This window comes from Marmota flaviventris, chromosome 4 (genome assembly GCF_047511675.1).
Source record: "Marmota flaviventris isolate mMarFla1 chromosome 4, mMarFla1.hap1, whole genome shotgun sequence".
NCBI lineage: Eukaryota > Metazoa > Chordata > Mammalia > Rodentia > Sciuridae > Marmota > Marmota flaviventris.
In genome coordinates this window covers 166,738,164-166,762,060 of record NC_092501.1, presented here as the reverse complement: position 1 = coordinate 166,762,060, position 23,897 = coordinate 166,738,164, and the positions used below count along the sequence as shown (strand labels likewise).

Sequence of the window (23,897 nt, the reverse complement as noted above, 5' to 3'; positions counted from 1 at the left end):
TTTTCCTGATTCCATCACCTGTGAACACGCCCTCCATCCCGACCTTGGGGTTTCTTGTCACACCTGGCTCTCGCTTGGACAGAGAGATGGTGCCCGTAGCCAGATGCCCTGACCTGCTCAGGTCTCAGCTTTCCCTCCACCACCCCCCCCACCTGACACCTGGGCAGAGGACGGTGACAAGCTGCGCTGCACTGTGGTGAGAGTGGTGTCTGACCCAGCGAGCCTGCCCACAGGGCACAAGTGCCTCAATGGGCTGGCCAGCAGGTGGGCACTGCGAGTCACTCTCGCCAGCCCCCCGCCACCCTATGCCGCCCGGCAAGAAGGCCCTCAGCAGACATAGCCGCTGACCTTGGGCTTCCTGGCCTCTTCCCAGAACCAAAAGAAAGAAATGTCTTTCTTTATGAAGAACTTGGTCTTATGCATTCTGTCACAGCAACAGAAAACAGACTAAGACAAATATTCTCAAAGTGACCGGCAGCTGGGTACAGGGCATGCACTTGTCTGGGGACAGGCGAAGAGTGCTGGTGAGGAAGTGGTGGATGTAGAAGGCTGTGACTGCTGAAGGGAAGGTGGAGTGGAGCACTATGTGGGGACGGTCTGGAGGGGCTCCAGATGAGCCCATGATGCTACTGGAGGAACTTCCCCAGGAGTGACCACAGATGTTCAAATAAAAATCTGCACCCCATCTTCTTAGATGCATTATTCCTAATAACCCCTGGGCAGAAACAACCCAAATGCCCGTCACTGAGTGGAAAAGTGCAACGTCCTCACCCAACCGTGAGAGGTGGTGACCTGGTGGCTACAGAAGGGCTACAGTGGAAAGCCGTACAGGGCCCAGAGCCAGAGTCAGCACCAGTGGGGTGGCGTGAGACCTCTGGTGCAGACTGGCCAGGAAGGGCCTGGAGGAGGGAGGCCTGCCTGTCAGGGCGCACCTCACTACAGTTCAGAGCCTGCAAAGCATGGCAGGGAGCACCTGGGATGAGGGTGGTAACCAAGAGGAGCCCTGTCCGGCAAGCCCGGGGTGGTGTGAGCAGACACCAGAGAGCACCAAGGACCCGTGGATTCCTAGCAGTGAGAGAAATGAAGAAAACTGGTGCCAACGGAAGCTGCTCCTCAGCAGCAGGGCGGAGCTGGGAATCCAGCCCTGTCCCTCAGGTGGATGAGCCGTGCAGGACACAGCTGGAGAGCAAAGACATCGGCCACATCACTACCACCAAGAGAAAGGGCCGGACCCACCGCCACTCCCTCGGTGTTGGGTGGGTAGCGTGATGCCCGCTCGTAGCCCCGCTCCTTGTCAGGAAGACGACGTGGCGCTGCCTGTGCCCGTACCCTGGGCTACACTGGGGCACCAGAAAGATGCCATCAAGGACATTCTCAGGCAGCTGGGACAGGCATTCTGTTGGGCATTCCTGGCTCGACAGGGGCTCTGGTGCTCTTGGGAGAGACCACAGAAGCCTTCAGGGTGAGGGGGCAGCACACCTGTCCCCATGGACCAGGAACACACGCACAGGAGAGGCTCGCCACGTGGCAGCGCTCATGTGGGCGCTGCTGGACCTGGCTTGCACCTGCTCCTTCAGAGTAAGAAACGGGTGGCCACAGGAGGCCGGGAGCGACCTGCAGGGTTTCAGCCTCGGCAGGCAGGCTCGGGAGGAGCCAGCACAGCTGCTGCAGAGAGGCCCCCGAGGGACGGCGGGGGCCTCGAATGCAGGGTGCCCGGGCCCTGGCAGAGGTGGGCAGCGCTTGGAGTCAGGGAAGCCCAAGGACAGAACAGTGTGGGTGCGGGCGCTGCGCACGCCCGAGGGCGAGTGACATGCCAGCCATGTGGGGCGAGGGCACAGCACTGGGGACTGATGGAGAAAATAGATGACCTCAAGGCCACTGACAAGGGAAGACCGAGCAGAGTGCACTCAGCCGAGTTTGGGAGTGAGGTGCACACGTCCCAGGAGAGGCTGTGGGCCCAGCTCTGTCCCGTCTGGCTTCGCCAGCCCCCAGCTGGGAGGCCCCACTCATCATTCACTACAGTCGTGGGCACTGTCTAGGAAGCCCCCTGGCCCCACTGGAGCCACCTTCCCCATCACTCGGAACTTCCTTTGCCAGGGTCTCCTCCACCAGGATGGGGACTCTGCCTCCCACCTGCACGTCAAGGCCGAAGGCTTCCACATTCCCCAGCAGACTGAAGGACGAGTGGACCAGCAGCCACTTAGGAAGCAAGCGCTCTGAGGCAGGTGGACCCACTGTGGCCACCGGGGTCAATTCCAAGCCCCGCCCTTCAAGGACCACAGAGCACGTCTTGAGGCACACCCCGCTCCTGGGCAGCGTGTCTGAGCACGGTGGGTCTGCCGTGAGGGCCGTGCTTACCTCCGGAGGCAGGTGCACTTCCATGGGTGTGTAGGTGGGCCAGTACCCCATGGTGAGGATGTTCACGGTAAGGTCGATAGGGCCTGGGGCACTCTGGTTCTGCATGTGCTGAAAACACAGGGTCCAAAACAGTGAGCTTAGAAGGTCATCAGAGACACTTGGTGGACCGGTGAGGAAATGGGTGGTTTTCAAGATAAAGTGTCAGCAGGCGTGCCAGTGCCCAAAACCAGAGCACTCAGGCCAACACCAGGTCCCAGCGACACTAGCATGGCTCTGCTTCTTCTGATCACGGCCCGTGGGACACACTGCTAGGCCCAGTCAACCAGTGCGCCACCTGCAGCCACTCTGCTCACCTGCTTGAAGTGAACCATGATGTCCTTGGAAAGCTCCATGTCCTTGAACATCCCCTCCAGCTTGCTGGTGAATGCAGCCCCGCACTCTGTGACACAGGAGAGACCCGCAGTGCGGCCCAGCAGAGGCACAGGAGCCGCCCGCTGCCCCAGGGCCAGGAGCCCCCCGCCCCCAGGACTCACCGTGCTTGAGCTTGGACAGCATCGACTTTTCAGCATCCACCGAGGCGCTTTTTCCAACCAGGAGTCTCTTTGCCAGATCCTTCTTATAAAATGCTTCAAAGACATCTTTGCCTGTGTCAAAGCAGGCAGAGCACACAGAACGTCAGGGCTGAGAGGACGCACCGTGCCCACAGAGGCCAGTGCTGTCCTGTCCCGGGGCCTCTGTCCAGAAGACCCCCCTGGCGAGCCTGGGGCCCCCAGCTCCCCGTGCTCACCATGGATGAACCTGAAGAGGATCATGATCTTGTCCAGAATCCTCTCCAGCTCCTCGTCTGTTGCCTCCTTGTTGCCCGCCCGGAGCTTTGAATCCACGTGCTTGGCTGCGCGAGCAAGAGTGAGCTGGGGCAGCGTGTGGCTGTGGCTCAGTGGCAGAGGGCTTGCCTCACACGCCCAGGCCCTGCGTCTCACACAGAAGGGACAGGGAGAGAGGGAGAAGGGGCGGCGGGCCTGCCTCTCTTCCTCAGGCAATCCCTGAACAGCCCCTCTCCACAACGACACCCATGCACTGAGGGGTGACTATCCGCAAAAACAAACACCCCCCAGAGCCTGAACAGAGTCACAAAGGGGCTTGAACTCTCTCTTCTAACCCAAATCAAGAAGGAAACTGACTCCAGTTTAACCACGTGGGTTCCCGACTTGCTACTGCACAGAGGCTGGAAAGTCCAACTTCAAGAGCTAAGAAATAAGCCCAGAGATGACCTTCTCACAGAAGAATTCTTAGGGCTTCAAAGAGGCTAAATCCAAGTGTCAGTATGGGCGTACGAGGACTCCTCAGTGTGGGGCATTCTGAGTGTGCAGACAAGCACACAACCATCTGGTGAACACTGCTCTGCTTTACACCAAGAGTCAACAGACTCCGAAGCCCTGTGTTACAGGACCCCTTGCCCTTTACTACTGTAGATGTAAAACACTTTTACTGGCTGATAAAATTTGAGTTCTAAAATACTATTCTGATACTGTGAAGTAATTATACAAAGGTGATTATTCAAACAGCCACATGCTGTCCCCTCTGAAATCTCCCCAATCCCATCCTATTCCATGCCGAGTTGTGAAGGTAAAGGGCTAGGAAAGACTGAGTCACACACGCAGGCCAAGCACCCGCCACCCTTCCAGGAGCACACTGGCGCCCAGCCCGGCAGTACAGACCTGTGTGGCGAGGCCACGTTCACCCTCGTGGAACGGCAGCCTCTACATGCTGTGCACCCACAGGGCGTGACGAGCCCCCAACAAGGAGCCTACATTTGGGAACCTGGTCTGCTTGATCCCTTCTCACGCGTACCGATGAGCTCAGCGGGCTTGTTGGGCCTCCGGTTGATGAAGGCCTCGAAGGACTCCTTCATCAGGTTGACGAAGCGCTCATTCCTCTGGAAACACACCTCCACCACGTGGTCCACCCTGTCCTTGAACTCCAGCAGGTCCTGCACCATGTCCTTGTCCTTCTCAGGGTTGATGACAATTGCTGTCCCAAAAGTCTACAAAAACCACCAGGTGCCATGCCAGAGTCAGGCAGTGCCCCCTAGGGCCACAAGAACTGCCTGTAGACGCTAACCACCATCCTGGGGTGGGCAGAGCCTGGGGCTGAGAGGTCCTGAGCTGGCACCTGGCAGTGCCCCTGAGGAGTAGGACACGCAGGGAGCTGCTGCAAAGTGCTGCCCGAGCAGGCGAGGCCCTGTGTCCTGCCATCCCAAGGCACAGTGGGACTGAGCTAGTGTCCATGCCAGTGACCCAGCAGGCTGCATGCACCTCCCTGCGCGGGGACCTGGAGGAATAGGCAGTTGCTGCCCGGCACTCGCAACCCTCCCACGCACCTTGATGTACTCGCTCCAGTGCTGCAGCAGTGCATGCTGCCCGCCCTTCACACGGCTGAACAGCTGGTACATCTGCGTGAGGTCGGGCACTCTGTTCTCGTCTAGCAGGTGGTCAAGCCCTACATGCAGAAACGCGGGGGGTTATGGCAGTACCCCAGCACCAAGACGCACACAGCGCGCTGCTTGTCTCTGTGTGGCGATCTGGCCCAGGTGGACACTGAGGTAGGCCTTGGTAGGTGGGCCTTGTTTCCCAGGTCGGGAGATGTGTCACTGACTTCTTCGTGCCACCGGCGCTCCTGTTCCAGTACCGGGGCGACAGCCAGAGAAGCATTCCAGATACTCGCCTGGAGACCCACCATGTGGCTATCTGATCTCCGGTTTGACCATTAGTCATCAACTCAGATCTGATCTTTAGTGGACTGGTCCTCTCATGCATAATAAGTTGAGACAGAAACTTCTCAGACACTCTGAGGATCTAATGTAGCATTTTTAGATTTTCAGTGTGTGCAGCCATGTTCTGAACCTGGAGAGGCAGCTGGGCTGGGGGGGCCGGGAGCTCTCAGACACCCAGCACCTAGCCCAACACCTGGGCGTGAGGCGGCCTGCACACCACAGGCAGTGAGAGAGCTGCTGAGCTGCAGCCAGAGTCCCCAGCGCCTGCCATATCTCCTGTCACTCCTTGTCTACTCATGCAAATAAGACCTTTGCTTTTTAGTTTTCTAGTTTATTTTCCTGAAACCCTAAACAGTGTCTTGTTGAAAAATTTTAAAAAATTTTAAAAATTTAAAATTTTATACTTTTTAAAAGCTTCTAACAAAATCCAGAATAAGCTTTTACACATAAAATTTGCCATTTTCTTACAACCATTTTGCTCGAAGTATGCAGTAAACAAATGCACACAACCTCTGCCCTCCTGTGGGGTCTTCCTTTCTCACAGACGGATTCCTTTTTTACGAGACATAGATTTTGGGTGGATGATGCATGAGGTCCTCAGGCAGCTGTGATGGTTTCCTGGGGTGCAGGTGGGAACCCCCTGGGACTGGAACGGTGGCTCAGGCACCAGTGTCAGCCATGGAGCAGGCCCTGATGGTGCCGAGGGTCTTCTGGGACCCAGACCTGCGCTCAGTAGTCTTCTCTGACCACTGATGCTCAGGGACACCTAGCTTCCCTTTCAGCTTTCCCCAGCTGGCACCTGGAGGTCCCCTGCTCATGGGTCTCGCTGGGGACAGGGCTACTATCCATGGAGCAGAGCTCAAGCCAGAACATGTGTGGTCATGACGTGGAACCACCCAGACTGGACCCCAGGTACCAGTGGCCTGGGAGAGCTGCAGCCCCAAATGCATCTAAGATGGGTTTTGAACGGCCCTGAACACCTGGAAGTCACAGAATGACCAAGTGCCAGGGGCTCTGAAAGGCCAGGCTGCTGGTCAGGGCACTCGGCCACTTAAGAGAGCTTCAGGAAGGGAAACAACATGCAAGGTGCGGAGCCTGTTCTCTTCCTCAGGAGACCAGGAGGAATGTGCCTATGTGTGGTGGGTCACAGTTCTGGCCGTCCACTCAACGATGGGCCACGCACACCTGCCGAGGCTCTCAATGGCCACTGGCTCAGCATGTGCAGGACACCCAGGAGCACAGGTGTCTGTCTGCACAGGGAGTCCCTCTGCTCCTAGATGGCCCCCCGTGAGCTCCCTGCATGGCTGCTGGGCTGGAGGGCTGGCTAGGCCGCGCCGCTCCTTCCAACCACCCACCTTCCCATCGCCGGCTGGGTGCTCGCCGAAGATTCTCGATGCCTGTGAGAACCCATGCCCGGACCCTCCCCCAGGCTGATCCTGCCTGCTCCTGGGGAGGCCAGCACTCGTGTCCACTCACACAGTGGGACCGACCTTTCTGCAGAATCGCTGTCAAGTGTTCTCCCAGCAGCTGCTTCTCTACGCAGGCGATCAGTGGTCTCCTGTAAAGCCACAGAGCGCCAGGTCAGGAACAGGCCTGGTCAGCCACGAGGCAAGGTGCCCACAGCCCCAGCTTCTCCCTGGCCCTTGTCAATATTCTAAGGGGCCCGGCAGAGAGCGGGTGCCCAGGGTGACGGCCACGCTGGCTGGCAGCTAGCGCACTGGCTGTGCCCTGCAGCTGCTTCCTGAGCAGCATGTGGGGCCCTGGGCAGGCTGGTCTGCTCTGGGCCAGCCTGGGGCACGCTGCTGTTCCTGACGAGTGGCAGCCTGGACTGCGACCCTGCTGTGCTGACGGCCTTCTCCCCACACCTCGCTGACCGGGCCCAGGCTCCTCGCCCTTGTCTCCTGTGGCAGCCCCAAGACCCACACCCACTTCTGCCTCTTTTTTCCACTAGACAGAATTCTGCGTCTCCTGGATGTCCCCACCCCCACCTGCAGTGCACAAGGGCCACACAGAGCGGGCGCCTGAGGGTCTGGAACTCAGCAGGCGAAACACCACGTGCACATGACACACAGGCCACCTCCTGGTGCTTGCCCATTATCCACAGCTCAACCCCATTTTGGTTCTTTTCAGATCAGAGGGGCTGATCTGATCCTGAGGCGTGTCAACCTTAGGTTTGTTCACTTGAGAGTTGGGAGGAAACTTTGTCACGCGCCACCTATGTAAAACCGCCGCGGCAGCCCATGGAGGACGGAGGGGGAGCGCAGGGCGGTGAAGACTCCTGGAGCCTGCAGGCCCCTCTGCCGCCTCCGGCGCTGCCCCCATCCCTGCCCGTGCAGCTCGGCTCTGGGCAGATGCGGCCGTGGGCTCCCCGACGTGTCCTCTAAACAGGCTGCACTGGCTCACGGCACTTCCTGGCGCCCTGTCTGCTGGAGACCCTGCTCCTCTCTCCTCCCGCCTGGCCCTCCACCCTGGAGCTGAGTTTTGCACGCGTGACCATGTTCACCTCTGCCCCTTCCTGTCCAGTCCTGGGCTCGGTTTCCCTGGAATGGACACTCAGGCCACTCCCCTTCCCTCGTTACTCCTTGGCCTCAAGAAAGAAACCAATGTGACCGTTCCATAGTGCACTGCAGTCACGTATGATGTGTGCCAAAAAGTTCGGGGCAAGGGTGTGTTCCGCCACGGGCCCCACTGAGGTGCCTCTCCCTCCACAGGAAGCCAAGTGCTCAGCTGGAATCGCTCCCCGCGGCACTCACTAGTGACAGCACAGCATGGACAGCAGAAGCAAAAGTGTGTCAGGAGTGGGGACACTTGCGGGGAGCCAACACCAGGCAGGAAGGCACCTGACCTCCGTGCACAGGGCCCGTGAGCAACTCACTGTGTGCTGTGATCCAGGTACGTGATCACGCGGTCTCCCTCTTCCTCCAGGCGCTTACTCACGTGGTTAAGGTACTCGGGGACCTTCCGAAGGAACACCGAACACATCAGTAGCACAAAGATCCTGGCTTTTACCCAAGAACCCAAACCCTGCTTTCCTTGTAAATTAAGAAGAGTACGTTCAAGACAAACACTGACGACTACAGGGGCCGGGGGCGTGAAAGTCAGCTGGGAGGTGAACCATCACCTCAGGAGGCCCAGGCTGCGCTGATGTTGCCCCTGCCCAGCGTCACTCCCTCCCTGAGGCTCATGGCCTGCAGTGTCATCTCGAAGGAGGGTACTGGGCCTGCCACAACCCTGCACCCAGGCACAGCAGCCAGTAGGCAGCTGACACCCTACATCACGCAGAGGTCTCAGAGGATGCCGTACGTGACCCCAAAGCTGCTGCCAGGCTGTGTCTCATGCAAAGCTCCCTCCAAAACCAGGCCTGGGACCAGCCAGGGTGTGTGCTGTGCTCTGCAGGTGGCACAGGGTGATCAGCCCAGTGCAGTCCCTTAGGGCTGTGCTCACGTATCTGGGAAGCTGGTACCAGGGATTGAACCCTGGGGTGTTTGACCACTGAGCCACATCCCAGTCCTTTTAAAAGACTTTATTTGAAAACAGGGTCTCGGGGCTGGGGATGTGGTTCAACTGGTAGCGCGCTCGCCTGGCATGCGTGAGGCACTGGGCTCGATCCTCAGCACCACATAAAAATAAAATAAAGATGTTGTGTTCACCTAAAAAACTAAAAAATAAACATTTGAAAATAAGTAAATAAATAAAGACAGGGTCTCCATGAGTTGCTTAGGGCCTTGCTAAGTTGCTGAGGCTGGTCTTCAGTTTGGGACCCTTCCCCTCAGCCTAATTAAGCCACTGTAGTTGTAGAAATGTGCCACCGTGCCCGGCACATAAGGATCTGGGGGAAACTTTTCCCCAATGCTTCCTAGAGATGAAAACTTTGGATTTTCTTTCCTGTTTGGGATTTACTCATTTTCCCTGATTAAACTTGAGATCCTTTACTATTTCAGGAAATGTCTTGTGGGTTTTATCTGTAGGGGGAAGACAGAAATGCAGTTTCTGAGAGAAGGGAAGGAAAGCAGATCCTTACCAGGATGGGAATAAGCTCACCACTGGGCACTCTGGCCAACCCAGCTCCTCCCCAGGAGAAGGCCCTCGGGGTGCGGGGAGGTAACCCCGAGGCACTGCACCAGAGCACAGCTAAAGAGACAGGACAGGAGATTCAGAAGCACCCCAGGGTCTCACCTCTCTCTCTTGCATTAATCTTTGGCCTTCTGCAGCATATAAACAATTAGTTTCTTCTAAAAATTTCAGCTCAAACGAATCTTTATATACCTAAGAAACAAGAGGTTAGTGACCAATTTCAGTGATGAAGCCTCAAGGGCTAGGGACCGCCTCCTGCGGCAGCCCTGGGCCCACCTGCCCACAGCACCTGCGCAGGGCTCCCCAGGCACTGTCCTGGGTTTTCCCCTGCGGGGGCTAGCCCATTACAGGGTGTAGCTTTGTCCTTTATAGTGTATTGGCATTTATTTCCACTTCTGTCACCTGATTTTACGATACATTTGCTATAAAAGATAATTATCGTTTTTAACGTATTCACATCTGTCAGTCTTTCTCCAGTGGCTCCTGGTCCACGGTCAGCCCGAGTACCACGCCCTCCTTAAAAGTTAATGACCTCCCTCTTCCTGCACAGGGAAGCTCACCTGAAGGTCCGAGAGCATGCCCAGCAGGCTGCGCAGTAGGCTCCTGTCCACGGCCTCACCACTGCGCTCCCGTTCGATCAGCAGAAGGATCCCATCGATGGTCTTGCTCTGAACCATCTTGTCACTGATGATGTGGTTTCTGAACAGCTCCAACCCCATGTCCCTGGATAATGGTGAAGATACAATAGACTTGGGTCTCGTGCCTCCACTCCAGCTGTCCACAAGCCCTATCAGGGGCTGCTCTTCATGGACCCTTACATTAAAAGCAATTATTTCTGGCCAGTCCAGGATGCCTTGTCTCCTTCCCTACAGGATGCTCATTTCCTGGAAAGGTCAAGCTGACCATCCCAAGTGGAGGTATGGTCTCAGCTCGCGTCTGTAGCTGACAGTCCAGTCACTGCTGGGCACAACTCCCGGCCCAAACCCAGCTCAGCTGCTCCTCCTGGGGAGCCTTGGCATTGGACCTGTCCTTTTCCCTCTGCTGACCCCGGAGCTCCCTCTCCAGGCACCAGGGCCCTGGTGCTGGGTGGGTCCCTTCCAACAACAGATCTTAAAGTCCTAAGTCCTCAACTCACAGCCTAGAATCTGGGGGAGGTGATGCAGCTGCTAGGGTGACCATCCAGACTTGTCTGACACAAACTCTGAACTGTTTCAGAATTCCCGAAGAAGGGGGACAAACTCAGCTACTGGGCTCCAACCACACAACCTACTTCAAGGGCAGCAATGGGGCTGTGTGTGAGCACAGGGGCGGTGTGTCGTGCTACAGTGGACAAGGTCGTGAGCCACGTCGGGCCAGAGCCCCCTCCCACGCTGCACAGCACACCAGAGAACTCTCCTGTGCAGTGTGCTACACACCGGGGTCTTTTGTGCACTTGAGAGAAACTGCCTGCGTTGGCTGGAGCAGTGAAGGGCCGGGGCGGCCAACAGCGACGTGGTTTGACTCTGAGCCCTGCTGTTGGCTGTGTGGCAGGGAACTTAACCTCTCTGCGCCTTTCTCCTTCACTGTGGAAAGGGGAGTCGACGTCTGAGCTTGTGCCATGGGAGGTGGTACCAGACAGGTGGCCAATGCTCCTCACTAGAGGCTGCACTGCAGCCCGAGCACACTCCTCCTGACAGGCCCTGTGCAGAGCCCGCACAAGTCACCCAGGCTGGAAGCCACCAGGCTCCGCCCAGGCCTGTTCTGCTGGGCTTGTTGCTCCCCTCTTCCACCGTCTCAGCTGCAGACTCTACACCCTGGCTCTTTCTTCAAAGCTCAGGCCCAGGCCATCCTCAGCTGGCCCTCCTGCTGTAGCTGCCCCCAGGCACCCAGGCACGGGGCCTCTGCTGGCCCGTATGATGGACTGGAGGTTGTCAGCCTGCTTTACACTACAGACATGCTCATGTGACGAGCTATGGCGTAAACTACCCACAAATCAAGAGTTCAGCCAGGGATCCCGGCAACTCAGGGCAGGTTACTCCAATTCTCTGTGCCTTAGTTTCCACAGAACAGGGGTGGTAATGGTTATGCCTGGTAGTGCTGGGCACCCCGCTGCCGGCTGCAGGAGCAGTGACACCCTGCACAGAGGAAACGCTGCCCGGAGTGCCCTGATCACTGCTACCACCCCCATCCCTTCCTGTGCACCCGCTTCCTTCTGTACAGGGCCCACGATCTCAAGGCTCAGGTGGACACCTAGTATGACATGTGGGGGCAGAAGAGGTCAGAGGAGTAAAGGAGCAACGGGGAATGGCGCTAAGGAAGGGGAGTGCCTCCGAAGGAAGGCCCAGACCCGCAGAGCCCCCAAGTCCGTGAAACACATCAGCAGGCTTGGGGGGGGAAGCAGCAGTGCGGCCACACCACCTGGACGGGGCGGCAGAGCGAGCGACCCCGGGGCAAAGGACAGCAGAGTGCAACGTCCCTTCATTGTGAAGTGGAAAAGCAGTGGACTACATCAACAGAGCACAAGGTGACTTGGAGACAGGGCTTGGTCAGACAGGCCTCTGCTTCAAGCTCGTCAGTTAGGGAAGCCGAGGGGGGGCTCCCGCCTTGCACAGCCCCTGCAGGAGGGAGAGGACAAGCAGCAAAGGCAGGAAGGACAGGCCTACACACGAGCAGCCACACCTGTGCCAGGGGGCCAGACCCTGTCGGCGGTGGGCAGGCCCACGGGGCCCTTGGGCATCATGCCCGGGCAGGTGCTAGCAGCCTTCAGTTTTAGCTGCAAAAACTGCTCCAGGCTCAAGCTCACGATGCCAGAGGGAGAAGCCACGTCCCCGAGTCTTCATCCCACAGCAGGCCAGCGGCGGGCCACGGAACCCAAGGCAGGCACGAGGAAGTCCAGGTCCACCTCGCCCTCTCTACTGGTGAAGACCCTGCTGGACTGTGTTTCCACCTGTGACCACGGCTGACCAGGCAGCTAAAGCCAAGGTGTGCTCTAGGGCAGTGCACTCACCAGATGGAGGGCAACAGGGAGTTCTGCAGGACGTAGGTGCGGTCCAGGAACAGGAAGATGCCTCTGACCATGATCTGGGGACCAGAAGAGCAATTGTCCTTCCAGAGCAGACCTCTTGGGCACCGCCACGTGCGCCACTGTGGAGCTCAATTGCTTCTTGATGGAAAGATGACGCCCCCCCCAGGCCTTACTCGCTGAAGTTGACTCTTCTGCTGTGCTTGACCTTGGGCTCTTAATACGACAACCCTGACTGTGGAACTGTGAAGCGGCCTTACGCCTGGTCATCTCCCGCCCGGCGTGACACAGCGCCTTAGACTGCTGGAGGCCCCCAGCTTTCCAGACTAGTTCCTATCCCACTGCAGCCAGGCTCTGGGCACCTGTGCAACCTGACTCCTGAATCAGGTGAGAAGGCTGCCCAGCCCGGAAGGGTACCCAGGTCCACCAGCAGGCTTCGCCCCAGCTCCAGCCCAGAGCAGCACCCCAGGGAGCAGGTACTCAGTCTGCACTAACCCTCGAAGACCCTGGTCCCTCACCAGGTCCCAACAGTCAGGCCACACTAAGTCACACTAGTCGGTATACCTCAGACTGTCCTCCAGCTCAAGAGAGAGGAGACTGCAGCCCCTGGGGGAACCCCAGGAGCCACCCGGCTTCCCCCTCCTGGGGGAGGGCAGGGTGCCCACACTCACCATCTGTCTGCAGTGGTCCTGCCAGCAGGTGTCCATCTTCTTCAGGAACACAAGGCTGTCCAGTGCGTCTGTGCAGAGGTGCTAAGGAAACCTCCCAGGCACAGCGCCACCTGGACCCTCCATACCCACATCTGCCGCCCCAGCCACGCTCTGGCGCTCCTCCCCATGTCCAAAAGTCCACGAGACCCCAAGAGCTGCTCTGGATGGGCATGCCGGGAGGAGATGCCCTGACCAGACACTGACCTGGGTGCCTGACCTCGACCTCTAGCCTTGCATCTGTGATTTACAGTCACCTAGTTCAAGGGACTGTGTGACAGCAGCCCCAAGGAACTGAGGGCACCACCCCCAAGCCACAAGTATGGCTCATTCACTCACATCAACCCAGGCACACCTGCAAACCCTCGGCCACAGCCGTCCTCACCCCTCCGCTCCCCTGCTCCCCTCTGTCTCTCACCGCTTCCTGCACGGCCTTGCTGGTATGCTCAGGCCCTGCCAGGGGAACCAGGCCACAGGCAAGGAGGCTGGACCACAGCCTCAACCAGCAAAGGGCACTTGCTGGAGGCAGCCCTGCTGAAGGCTCTGGGGGCTGGCTGCGAGGGTGCCCATGCATGGCTGGAAGGAGCTGGCAGCTGAGGAGACACTGGTGGACCTCTTACAGCCTGCAAACACACTGTCTTTCTATAGGACCACCAAAGGCCCCAGTCTCAGGGGGAGATCCCGTGCGACCCGGGTCTACACTGCTCTGAGCTCCATACCAAGAGCCCCGGCCCTCTCTGGTTCTCTCTCCTCTCGCCAGCCGGCTCCTCCCTCTGAACTGGGAACCCTCTCCAAAGTGTTCTTGGTTTCTCCAGAGCAACAGGCGGGTCACACGGTCTTGCCACCCACTCCTGTCCAGGAACAGCCCAGCACACACCCCAGGCACTTTGACGTCCTGCCGAAAAGGCCCACCCTGTGCTGTCTGCACTCAGAGGCTGACCCTCTGCCACAGGTCAGAGCCCTGGCTTTCGGGGTCCCTACCTTGGTGTCACCTTCTATGGCTCCCACTCCTGACCTCTGCTGGGGGCTCCTGTCTCCTGGGCAGGCCTCTGCACAGGTGCCTGGGACCTCCATCTCCTCTCTCACAGGGGGTCCAATGTCACCCACCCTCAGCGCGGCCACCAGGCACTCTGGCTGCAGAGCTCACCAGGACTTCTGTGGCAGGAATGCCTATTGTCATGCATCTGTCACCTCAAGGGACAGAATCCCACTCCACTCAGACCTTTCCCAGGGCCTTGCCGGACGCTGGCAGGTGACGGCCCTTTCAGAAATGGCTGGCTTGGTGCCCGGGGCCTGTCACTGGCCCCTGATTCTCGTTTGTCTTTGTTCTGCAAAGCGATCCCCACAGGACAGTCTGATCCCATTTGTGTGTGTGTGTGGTCCTAGGGATGAGACCGGGGGCACTTTACTACTGAGCTGCATCCCCAGCCCTTGAACTTGTGATCCTCCTGCCTGGGCCTCCCAAGGTGCCGGTACTGCAGGTGTGCGCCATCATGCCTGGCTCTCTGTCAGCCACTCATGTCATGGGTTTCAGTCCGACTCCTCCAGTGCACTCCTGGTTGGTCCCACCCATAACCTCTATCACAGCCCCAAAGCACTAGGCATGCAGACTGTTCAAGGTTCCCAGAACACCCTCCACACTCTGCCTTCTGTTCCATCCTGCTGTCCAGGGTGCTGCCTAGCGCAGTGCTGTCCTGACGCCCAGGACTGACCGTGTCTGACCCCAAGACGCCACACAGCTAGGAGGATACTGCATGTGGAGTGTCTTCTGTCCTCTTCTATGGAAACAGTGGGGAGTCTCACACCACGGTTTTGTCACAGCACCAGAGGAAATACTGGGCCCCTGGCTCTACCACAGGTCTGCAGCCCACGCACTGTCAGTGGGCATCAGGCAGGGCAGTCACTTTTCTGCTTTCCAGTATGAGTACATGAAGCCGGAAGCAAGCACTTGTTGAGTAACTGAATGAACGGACACTTCAGTCAACCACCGGGCAGGATTCGCCGGCAAGGGGTGATCTGAGCAGGTAATCAAGAAGGAGTTTTCAAGCAAACTGGGAGTGGGGGAGAGAAACCCAGCAGATGATGTGCTGGCCCGCTAGTGGCTGCAGCTGGTTCCTAAAGCAGATATCCCTACGGGCGGGGCTCGAGCAGGGGGTGCTCTGCACCCACAGGTGTGCCCTGAGATGCCTGGGCACTGGCAGGTTCCCAAATGCACGGTTGCCTTATCCTGCACATGCTCACAGTCAGCAGCACGGAGCCCTGTCAAAGTTTGGTGGAGGCGTACACCACAGCTGCAGGAGAGCTCAACACCCACGCCGGCAGCCAGGCATTCCCTGCCTAAGTGGGGGCACCTGGTCCTGGATGCCAGAGCCTCAACATCCAACCAACCGAGGCTGCCCTGAGGTCGCCCCGACCCACCCAAGATGAGGGCAAAGGGGAAAGGGCCAAGGATTCCCTGAGCCAAAAGAACTGAAAAGCGGGGGTCCCAGACCCTCCTTCTACAGGTGGAGACATGAAGACACAGCCTGTGCAGTGACGGAACCTGTGTGCCAACGGGGCCCAGCAGGGCGGGGCAGCCACAGCAGAGGGAGTGGCTGGGATCTCCTCACAGACGCCCTCCCGGTCCGCAGCACATGCCTGGTGACACCTTCCCCTTGACTCGGGACCCATGGACATCACCCTGCATGGCCTCCACTGTGTGAGGGGTAGCCCTGGTGGGACAGAGGCAGCACATGACCATCCTGTGAGAAGCAACCTGCAGCTGGGAGGGCCCAGCCAACGCCAGCAGGAAAGCTGGGCCTTGGTCAGACAGGGCTGAGTGCCCTCAACCCCTGGACTAGCCTCACTGACTCCTGGGCTTTGGCCTCAAGACTGAGCACAGGAGCCGGTGTCTGAGCCGTCATCTGTCCTGGGATCCGCTGCATATGAAACCAGGACAGGTGGCTTTCACAGAGCCAGGAGCGGAACCAACACTGAGACGCTGCCAGAACTTTCCTGAGTACTTCAACCAGGCACAATGAACAGGCTGCTTTTCACTCCTACAGCAAAGCAGAAGCTACAACAAATGTCGGCTTTCTGCTTTCTGCATGAAGGGCCCTTGAGTGCTGTGGTTCTGGCCTCAAGGACACGTACCAGTTCTTTATCCCACCAATCCGGTCTTAAAGACTTAGGTAATGAACAGCCGCCTCACGAGCCACAAAAGGATATTCTCTGAAGGGGAGGATCTGCGCCTGGACGTGGTCCTCGCAGACCTGGCGCAGCTGCTTGTAGAGCGTGGCGGAGACTTTGTGAGAGCAGAGGTTCTCCACAGCCTGCAGGAGGGAGCGGTCATCACTGGCAGGAACAGCAGCTTGGCTGAGACGCTGCAGCAGTCACCCCTGGTGCCCAGGGGCCACGCAGGGCCTTTGCTGCTCCTGCTGTAGCTGCTGAGCCTGGCTGCAGTCGGTCCCCAGGGAGCCTGGGGCAGGCGTGGTCCCACAGCCCCATCCTGGGGGCTCTGCTCCTTGGGCCTGCAGTGTGTGCCCTGCCCAGGGACCGCAGCAGAGGGGCCTTCCCCTCCCCCGGAGGGGCTCCCAGAGGACTCCTGAGCCACCAGGCCAGCAGCCCTCCTTCGCCCTCTGTGGCTCCATGTGCTCTTCACCAAGTTCTGTCTTAGTGAAGAAACAGGCAACTTTTTGAGACAATTTTTTTTCTTAAAATATTTCTATTCACTTCAAGTAATATTTGTACTTTTTTGGGGTTTGTTTGTTTCTTTTTTTTTTTTTTGACACTGAAGGTTGAACACATGAGCGCTTAAGCACTGAGCCACGTCCCTAGCCCTTTGGATTTTTTTTAAAATTTGAGACAGGGTCTTGCTAAGTCACTGAGTATCTCACTACGTGGCTGAGGCTGGTGTTGAACTTATAATCCTCCTGCCTCAGCCTCCCAAAGCACTGGGATTACAGGTGAGTACCACCACACCTGGCTAACATTTGTGCATTCTTACCGGTTCTAACAAAGCCTCCTTTCAAATCTCACGTACAAATCCAGAATCTCATTTAATTCAAATGTGAAAGATCATAAACAGAAATATGTGTTTTTAACCAACTAGTTTTCAATCATTTGAAAGGACAGGATATAAAGAATTGAGACATAGCAGAAAAAGAATCTGAATTTAACTAAAACATAATGTTTTCCTGGGGAAAAAACGTAAAGTGCCATCAAAACACTCACAGTAGTAGTGCTAACTCCAACACTTAACGTCAGCACTGCCAGACACCGTACTAACCACACCGAGGGCATTGATCACCACCGTGCAGGACAGGAACATTCACAAGTGCTCTAGGGTGCCAACGGCTAACCGTCGGAATCTCTTCTTTGAAGCAGATTTACCATCTGCAGAACCAGGAGTTGGTACACTTCCCCTACGATCTATCTTAGTGTAGAAGTAAGGGTCCCCACCCCCACTGCAACTCGCTGTCCCCAGCTTTCCCCACTCCTCCTGCCGTGTCTGTGACTCAGTCCAAGGTCTCCTGGGACCTTCTTCCTGAGAACCCCCACGGCTGCAGGCAAGCTCTGCTGCAGTGTCAGTCACCAGCGGTTCCCAGACTGAACGCCCAAGACGGGCTGCATGCCTGTCCTTCACAGAACAGCCCCTGGCCAGGAGGTCTTCTGAATGGTCCCCATGGCGGCACGCTGTCACTGCAGACTGAAGGCTGACTCAACCCACACTATTCACAGGAAGCACGCTGGATGTAGCGTGGTTTCACTACTGAGGATTTGGGGACCGCTCAAGGGAGGCAGCCGGACCCTGAGGGAGCGCAGGTTTGTAGGGTGCCGAGTCATGACCCAGTCTTCCTGTCACAGGGGCCTGGGTCTCCTCCTGCTCATCAGTGCCGCCCTGGCAGGGGTCCTGCAAGCTCCTGCGCTGTACTCCTGTGCAGCAGGAGTCTGCCCTCCGCAGGAGTCTCTTCACTTTCTCAAATAGTGATTGCCAAGGGCCTTCTTGGGATGCAGGTGGCCCCTGCTCTGACGAGGCTTTGGGTTGGCATGCTGCTATGCTGCTGCTGCTGGCATCTTGAAGCACCCAGCGGCTCTCCTCTCCTCTCTGCCCAGCAACGTCTCTCAAGCACTGGCTGTGCAGCAGGCTGTGCCAGGGCCACGGCACACGCTGGCCAGCACAGACATGACCCCACACACTGCCTTCCTGCTGCCCAGACGTCGCTCAAGTGCCCACTGCCACAGAAGCGGAGCACCTCCCTGAACCAGCACTCAGCCCAGGCAGGGCCCGAGTGAGAATGGCAAGCTGTGGGCAGAGCCCCCTGCACCCATCACACCTGGGCACCCAGTGGTGGGAGGGAGCTGTGGGCAGGCAGGACACCACCACAGCCCCCAAGTGTCTGGGAAGTAAGCACAATGACAAACAGGCCCCGTCACACTGGGCCCAGCAAGGATGCACTGTGGGGAGGAGCAGACCCCACACCCACTATCTGACAGCCATGCCTCTCATGGACATTGTGGTCCTGGCTACTGCTCGCTGCTGCAGCAGGCCAGTACACACTCACACCTTGGAGGGACGGCTGCTCCCAGCATGTCATCCCTGCAGGTTCCTGCCTGGAGGGGCAGGTGGACAAGCCAGAGTTCAGTAAGGACTAGACTCCGGAGTCTCCCAGTGCGCCTGCCAGCGTGGCGCCTTCACGGCCCCAGTTGAGGAGGCACACAGTGCCCCAGTGCAGAGTGGCTGGTGGTGACATCCTTTCTGTTAGGCCTGAGGTACTGGAGACGGTCCATTCTCCCTTGTTTTTTATCAACTTACAATCGAATCCACTCTTCATTAACGTGTTTCTGTTTCCAACCAGCCCATCCAGTCATGTGCCCATCTGTCCTCCACGCTATGGCTTTCCACCTCAGTCTTTGCAATCCTTCACTGAGAGCTGTCCATGCCAGCACTTCCCAATTCCCGCCCTGCCCAGGAGATGGGGCCAGCTCCCTCAGGGCTGCCGCCAGGGCTCCTGTCCAGTCAGAGCCAGCCCGAGGCCTCCCTCCTCAGCTCTGGGGAGCACAGCCTGCAGTTTCCCACAGGCCTTCTTCAGCAGGGAGTTGTGGATCCCACCGGGTCTTCAAGAGCAAAGGTAGAAGAGCCAGGCCTTCAAAGAAGCTCAGATGGATGGGTGGAGGGATGGGTGGTGAGGGCCTGTCTCCTCTCCTTCCTCCAGCATCAGAAACAGAGCAGACAGGGCCCCAGAGGACAGGGCCGCAGCTGCAGGCTTGTGTCTCTGCCGGGCCAGCGTAGATGAGAGACTTCTGCAGGGAGACCCAGCAATGCACAGAACCAAGATCTTTTCAACTTTGGTGAGAACTGGCGCTTACACACGAGGTTCCTGGCAAGGGAGAGACTATGCCACCAGAGCCAAAGCTGGGACTTTATTTCAGAGCACCAGAGGTGGCTTGTGGGCTGACCTCAGACTCACTAGTGCTTCTCTGCAGGGATGACCACCACCATGTGACCACAAGTCCCATGTGAGCCTGCTGGACTGCACACACCCTGGAGTGTGACATCCCACCTCAGTGAGGGAGTCCGTGATGATGTTTTGGGGTATGCATTCCCAGCCCTCAGAACTTCAAAACTGAAACCCAGGACACCTGGAGACGATGCTCATGACAATGTCTGTGATACTGTTCTATCACTGCTCAGGAGGCGTGGCAAAGGACTTCCATGGTGTGGGGAGAAGACACCGGGCAGCCCGCACCAGGTGGCTGCCCTGGAGAGCGGCAGCCTCAGCTAGAAGCTATGGTATTTATTAAACCAGAGCCTGTGTGTGCTCAGATACTTGGTGGGATTCTTGCTTCTGGCCAAGGGCAGTAAGTGAAAGCAGTCACTTGGCCAGAATCAAGGGACTGGACCAACACTTCTGCCGAAATAAATGAAACAGAATACAAAGCGCTGGATTCTGGGCCACGGAACACAGTGACCCCCGAGAGGTGGAGTCAGGCCCCAACTGCTCTGCTTCCTGTCGGGAGTTCCCAGATGAGGGCCCTGAGAGGAGAGGTGTGGCCAGAGGCTCTGGAGATGAGCAAGGAGATGTCCAGGGTCCCAAATGTTGGTCAGGGTCTGGCCCTGGGGTGAGGAAACTACCCAGCCCAGGAAAGACCATCTAGAAGATGAAGCAGCAGCCCTGAGAGCACTTCCCACCAGCTGGAGTGAGGCCACCTGGCCTCAGGGGTGAATCAGGAGAACACAACACTGCTCTGGCCAGGCCTAACAAATCCTGGAAGTCAGACTCACAAAGATCAGCTTCCAAATAACTGTGTCAGAACAAAGGTCAAAAATATTTTTAGGAATATAAAACTAATCCAGGGCACCAGTTACAACTCATGTCTGACATCCAATCAAAGATGACCAGATGCGAAAGAGGTAGGAAAGTAAGCTAGTGGGGGAAAACCAGCCAGTCCACCCAGCTCAGAACAGACCGGAAGACAGAACGGGCAGTGAGGCCAATGAAATGGCCATTACAACTAAACCCCACGTGTCCCAGATTGAGCAGAAACACAGCAGATGCAAGAAGGTTCAAACTGAGTAGGGAGTGGAAATGTGGGGTATCAGCAAAGGAGGTGCTGCAGAAGACCAGGACCCTGAAGAAGAGGCAGCAGGCGCAGCAGTGAACCCAGGCACCGACTGCAGTGAGAGCCAGACCCCCACCAGGAGTCCTCTCTGACACCCAGGGAAGAAATGACCCTTCTGCACAAATGCCCAGGAGGCAGAGTGGAGAAAACATTTAACTGCTGAGGCCAGCATTACTCTTCACACCAAAACTGGACAAAGATACAAGAAGAAAACAACTCATCAGTGTCCCTGCGAACACAGACACAAAAGTCAACAAAACGTTAGCAGAGCAAACCCATCATCATGCAAAAACAGATAACACATCAGGTCCACATATGCAACCCGGAAAACAAGACTGGCTGTGTATTAGGAAAAACATTAACTAATGTACTAACTAAGAAACAGAAATTCTTCCATCCCTCAAGAGATGTGGAAACAACTCCCAGGAAGCTAGGAGAGAAGGGAACCTCCTCACTCGGAGCCTGGCCCTCACAGGCAAAGGGGGAAAGCTTCCCAGGACCAGGAGACTGCCTGTCCCCAGGCCACTCCCCTCCTGTGCAGGTTCCAACAGGACAGTGAGGTAAGGAGAGGATGTAACAGGCATGCAGGTGACAAAGGAAAGCAAAACCAGCTCCACTCAGACAAGACAGCGTGTGTGCAGAACAGAAGGTACAGAAAACCCATAGAAGCACACAATGTTGGCGAAAAGCAAGACCAGATCCAAAAACCACTGGTCTTCTACATCGCAGTGAGAACCCGAAGCCGATATTTAAAATGCTATTATAATACCATCAAAGTGTGAAACAGTTAGGGACAAATTTCACAAAAGACGAAAGTCCTGCACTGCATCTAGGAAATACTGAGAAATGAAAAAAGACCTTATAAATACACGAAGCACCATCCCTATGATTGACAGTTAAGACGCCAATTCTCTCCACATTGATCTACAGATTACTTGTTAACCAAAATCTTAGCAGACTTGTTGGTAGAAATTGGAAAATAGAAAACTACAATTCATGAAATGCAAAGGACCCAGAGCAGCCACCTCTTCCCACTCATCATGCCCGATCCCAGACAAAGGCATCTGACAAGGCACTCACAGCAACTGGGGACAAGGGCAAGCTCTCTACGGGCAGTGCCAGCAGGAGCAGACGTCTGCAGGGCACGCCACGCCTGGCTTTAGCCTACATACACACAGAAAATCATGAGCCCAGACGTACACCCCAGCACTGAAGTGTCACAGGAGAACATCTCCGTGGTGTTACACTAGACAGAGAGTCCTCAGACCCAGGAGCCCATCACAAACAGACGAGGACAAGCAGGCACGACGGGCTCAAACTCGACAGCCCCTGCTCTTCAGGGAGCATGGCAAGGAGATGGGGCAAGCCACATGCTGGGAAGAAGCCCGTGCAAGGCTGACGCAGGACTTTTATTCTGAGTGACACTGAGCCCGCACACTCAATAAGAAAAACATCCCAGCAAAACATGACCAAGAGATCTGAGGAGACACCTTATCAAAGATGATATAAGCAATGGCAAAGAAAAAACACGAAAAGATGATTATATGAGTAGGGAAATGCAAATCAGAGCCACTGGAAACCTACTGCACCTCTGAGAACACTGAGACCAGAGTCGTTCCATGTACACCTGGAACTCACAGGCTGTGGGGACAGCATGGGTGCAGACACCTGAAAAGCAGGTTTCTTACAGACATGTACTTCCTGTGTTGGCCAGACACCTGGAGAGAGAGCCCATCAGTGACTGCCAAGGGTTTCTAAGTTGCTGAGGGTCTTGCTATGTTCTCCAGGTTGGCCTCCAATTTGTGATCCTCCTGCCTCAGCCTCCCAAGCCGCTGGGAGTACCCGCTTGGGCCACCATGCTCAGCTGAACCTGTTTTGACTGCAGTCCGTTAACATGTGGGCAGGTGTGGAATGTTCACTTCTGGCATCATGCAGGTACTCAAACAATTTTGGATCTTGGAAACTTTCAGATTTTTGGACTAGAGATGCTCAACCTATAATTTTCTTTGGGTGGTGGGATAGGGGATGAAACTTTTCTTTTTTGTACTCTATGATTTTTATGATGTCCTCACTTGTAATAACCAATACAAAAAAAAATGTTAAAACTCAAGGCTCTTAATAGAAATAGTTGCATGATCTATTGTTACATAAAAAGTAGACATTAGGCTACTTGATCCTCATTCTGTAAAATCATGTCATCAAAAAAGCGTGATTTGTGTGAAACATCCAAACGGCAGAACGTGCCTCTGGCCATGTTCCCTACTTAGAAATGGGACGTCATACTTTAAGTGTAACAAAGTAAGTTTGCAAACCTCATTTCCCACCGTTAGGCAGGCACCAAGCGCTGGGGAAGAGGCGAGGGGCACTCCACTCGCGGCGCGGGGCGCGGTACGGGTCCCCGCAGGGCCCGCCGCCCGACCCCCCACCCCGCGGCGCCCCGCCGGCCTCACCTGGTACAGCTCCTCCAGGTTGTACCTGATGGACGTGCTGCCCTGGATGGCCCTCACCGCCTCGTGCAGCTTCCGCCACGTGTCCTGCGTGTAGTTGTCCGGCAGCCGCGGCCTGTCTGTAGAAGAGGGGGTCAGCGGCCGGCGGCGCCGGGGAGCCGCGGCGGGCCGGCCGGGTCGGGCGGGCGGCCCGGGAGGCCGAGGCCGCGACCGAGGCCGAGGCCGCGTCCGCGCGCGCGCCGCCGCCCTCGCCCGCCGCGCACCCACCTCGGAAGTTCTTGATGACCAGCTTCCTGGAGCCGCCCGCGCCCCCCGGCTTGGCGGGGCCGCCGGCCAGCGCCGCCGGCTTGGTGAGGCCGTTGGTGCGGCCCACGAGCGCCGAGACGCTGCCCTTCCGCGGGCCCTCGTCCGCCATGGCTGGGCCGGACGCCGCCCCGCCCCGTGCGCGCCGGCTCCTCCTCCGCCCCGGCGCCCCGTCCGTGCGCGCCGGCTCCTCCTCCGCCCCGGCGCCCCGTCCGTGCGCGCCGGCTCCTCCTCCGCCCCGGCGCCCCGTCCCTGCGCGCCCGGCTCTTCCTCCGCCCCGGCGCCGGTCCGTGCACCGCGGCCCCCGCCACTGCGCCCGCGCCGCCCGGGCTCAACCGCCACCGCGCCCGCCCCTGCTGGGGCGCGCGGACCTCCCCATTGAGGGCTGGGGCGCGCGGGGACAGCCACGCTGGGGGCCCGGGCGCGCGGGGACACCCTGTGTCCCGAGGCCGGGCGCGCGGGGAGCTTGTTCCCAAATGGGTTGGGGACTTCCCCACATTGTCTCGGGGAACGCGCGGGGACACCCCACACCGAGGGCTCCCGTGCGCGGGAAGGACGCTGTCGGGTGGGTTGGGGACCTCCCAGGACCTGGGAGCGCAGGGACCCGACCCTGGGCGGCCTGCCTTCGCCCT

General features: G+C 57.5%; 1 protein-coding gene across 2 annotated transcripts in view; it reads right to left on the bottom strand.

Moving 5' to 3' along the window:
- Cul4a (cullin 4A) overlaps positions 1 to 23,400 on the bottom strand; it is a 32,011-nt gene extending 8,611 nt beyond the window's left edge. The window contains exons 1-15 of one of the 2 annotated variants that reach the window (XM_027938918.3): positions 23,230 to 23,400; positions 22,966 to 23,081; positions 16,121 to 16,224; positions 12,878 to 12,947; positions 12,192 to 12,265; positions 9,766 to 9,928; positions 9,308 to 9,397; positions 8,007 to 8,089; positions 6,622 to 6,689; positions 4,739 to 4,857; positions 4,210 to 4,402; positions 3,146 to 3,250; positions 2,892 to 3,002; positions 2,712 to 2,797; positions 2,359 to 2,466 (exon numbers count right to left, since the gene is read on the bottom strand). In XM_027938918.3, the coding sequence (XP_027794719.1) occupies positions 2,359 to 2,466; positions 2,712 to 2,797; positions 2,892 to 3,002; positions 3,146 to 3,250; positions 4,210 to 4,402; positions 4,739 to 4,857; positions 6,622 to 6,689; positions 8,007 to 8,089; positions 9,308 to 9,397; positions 9,766 to 9,928; positions 12,192 to 12,265; positions 12,878 to 12,947; positions 16,121 to 16,224; positions 22,966 to 23,081; positions 23,230 to 23,377 (1,638 nt within the window). In that variant the 5' untranslated portion in view covers positions 23,378 to 23,400. Of the gene's footprint in view, positions 1 to 2,358; positions 2,467 to 2,711; positions 2,798 to 2,891; positions 3,003 to 3,145; positions 3,251 to 4,209; positions 4,403 to 4,738; positions 4,858 to 6,621; positions 6,690 to 8,006; positions 8,090 to 9,307; positions 9,398 to 9,765; positions 9,929 to 12,191; positions 12,266 to 12,877; positions 12,948 to 14,664; positions 15,044 to 16,120; positions 16,225 to 22,965; positions 23,082 to 23,229 lie in introns of those variants that run through there. The other variant, XM_027938919.3, reaches the window with a different exon arrangement.
- Between the last annotated feature and the right edge of the window lie 497 nt (positions 23,401 to 23,897).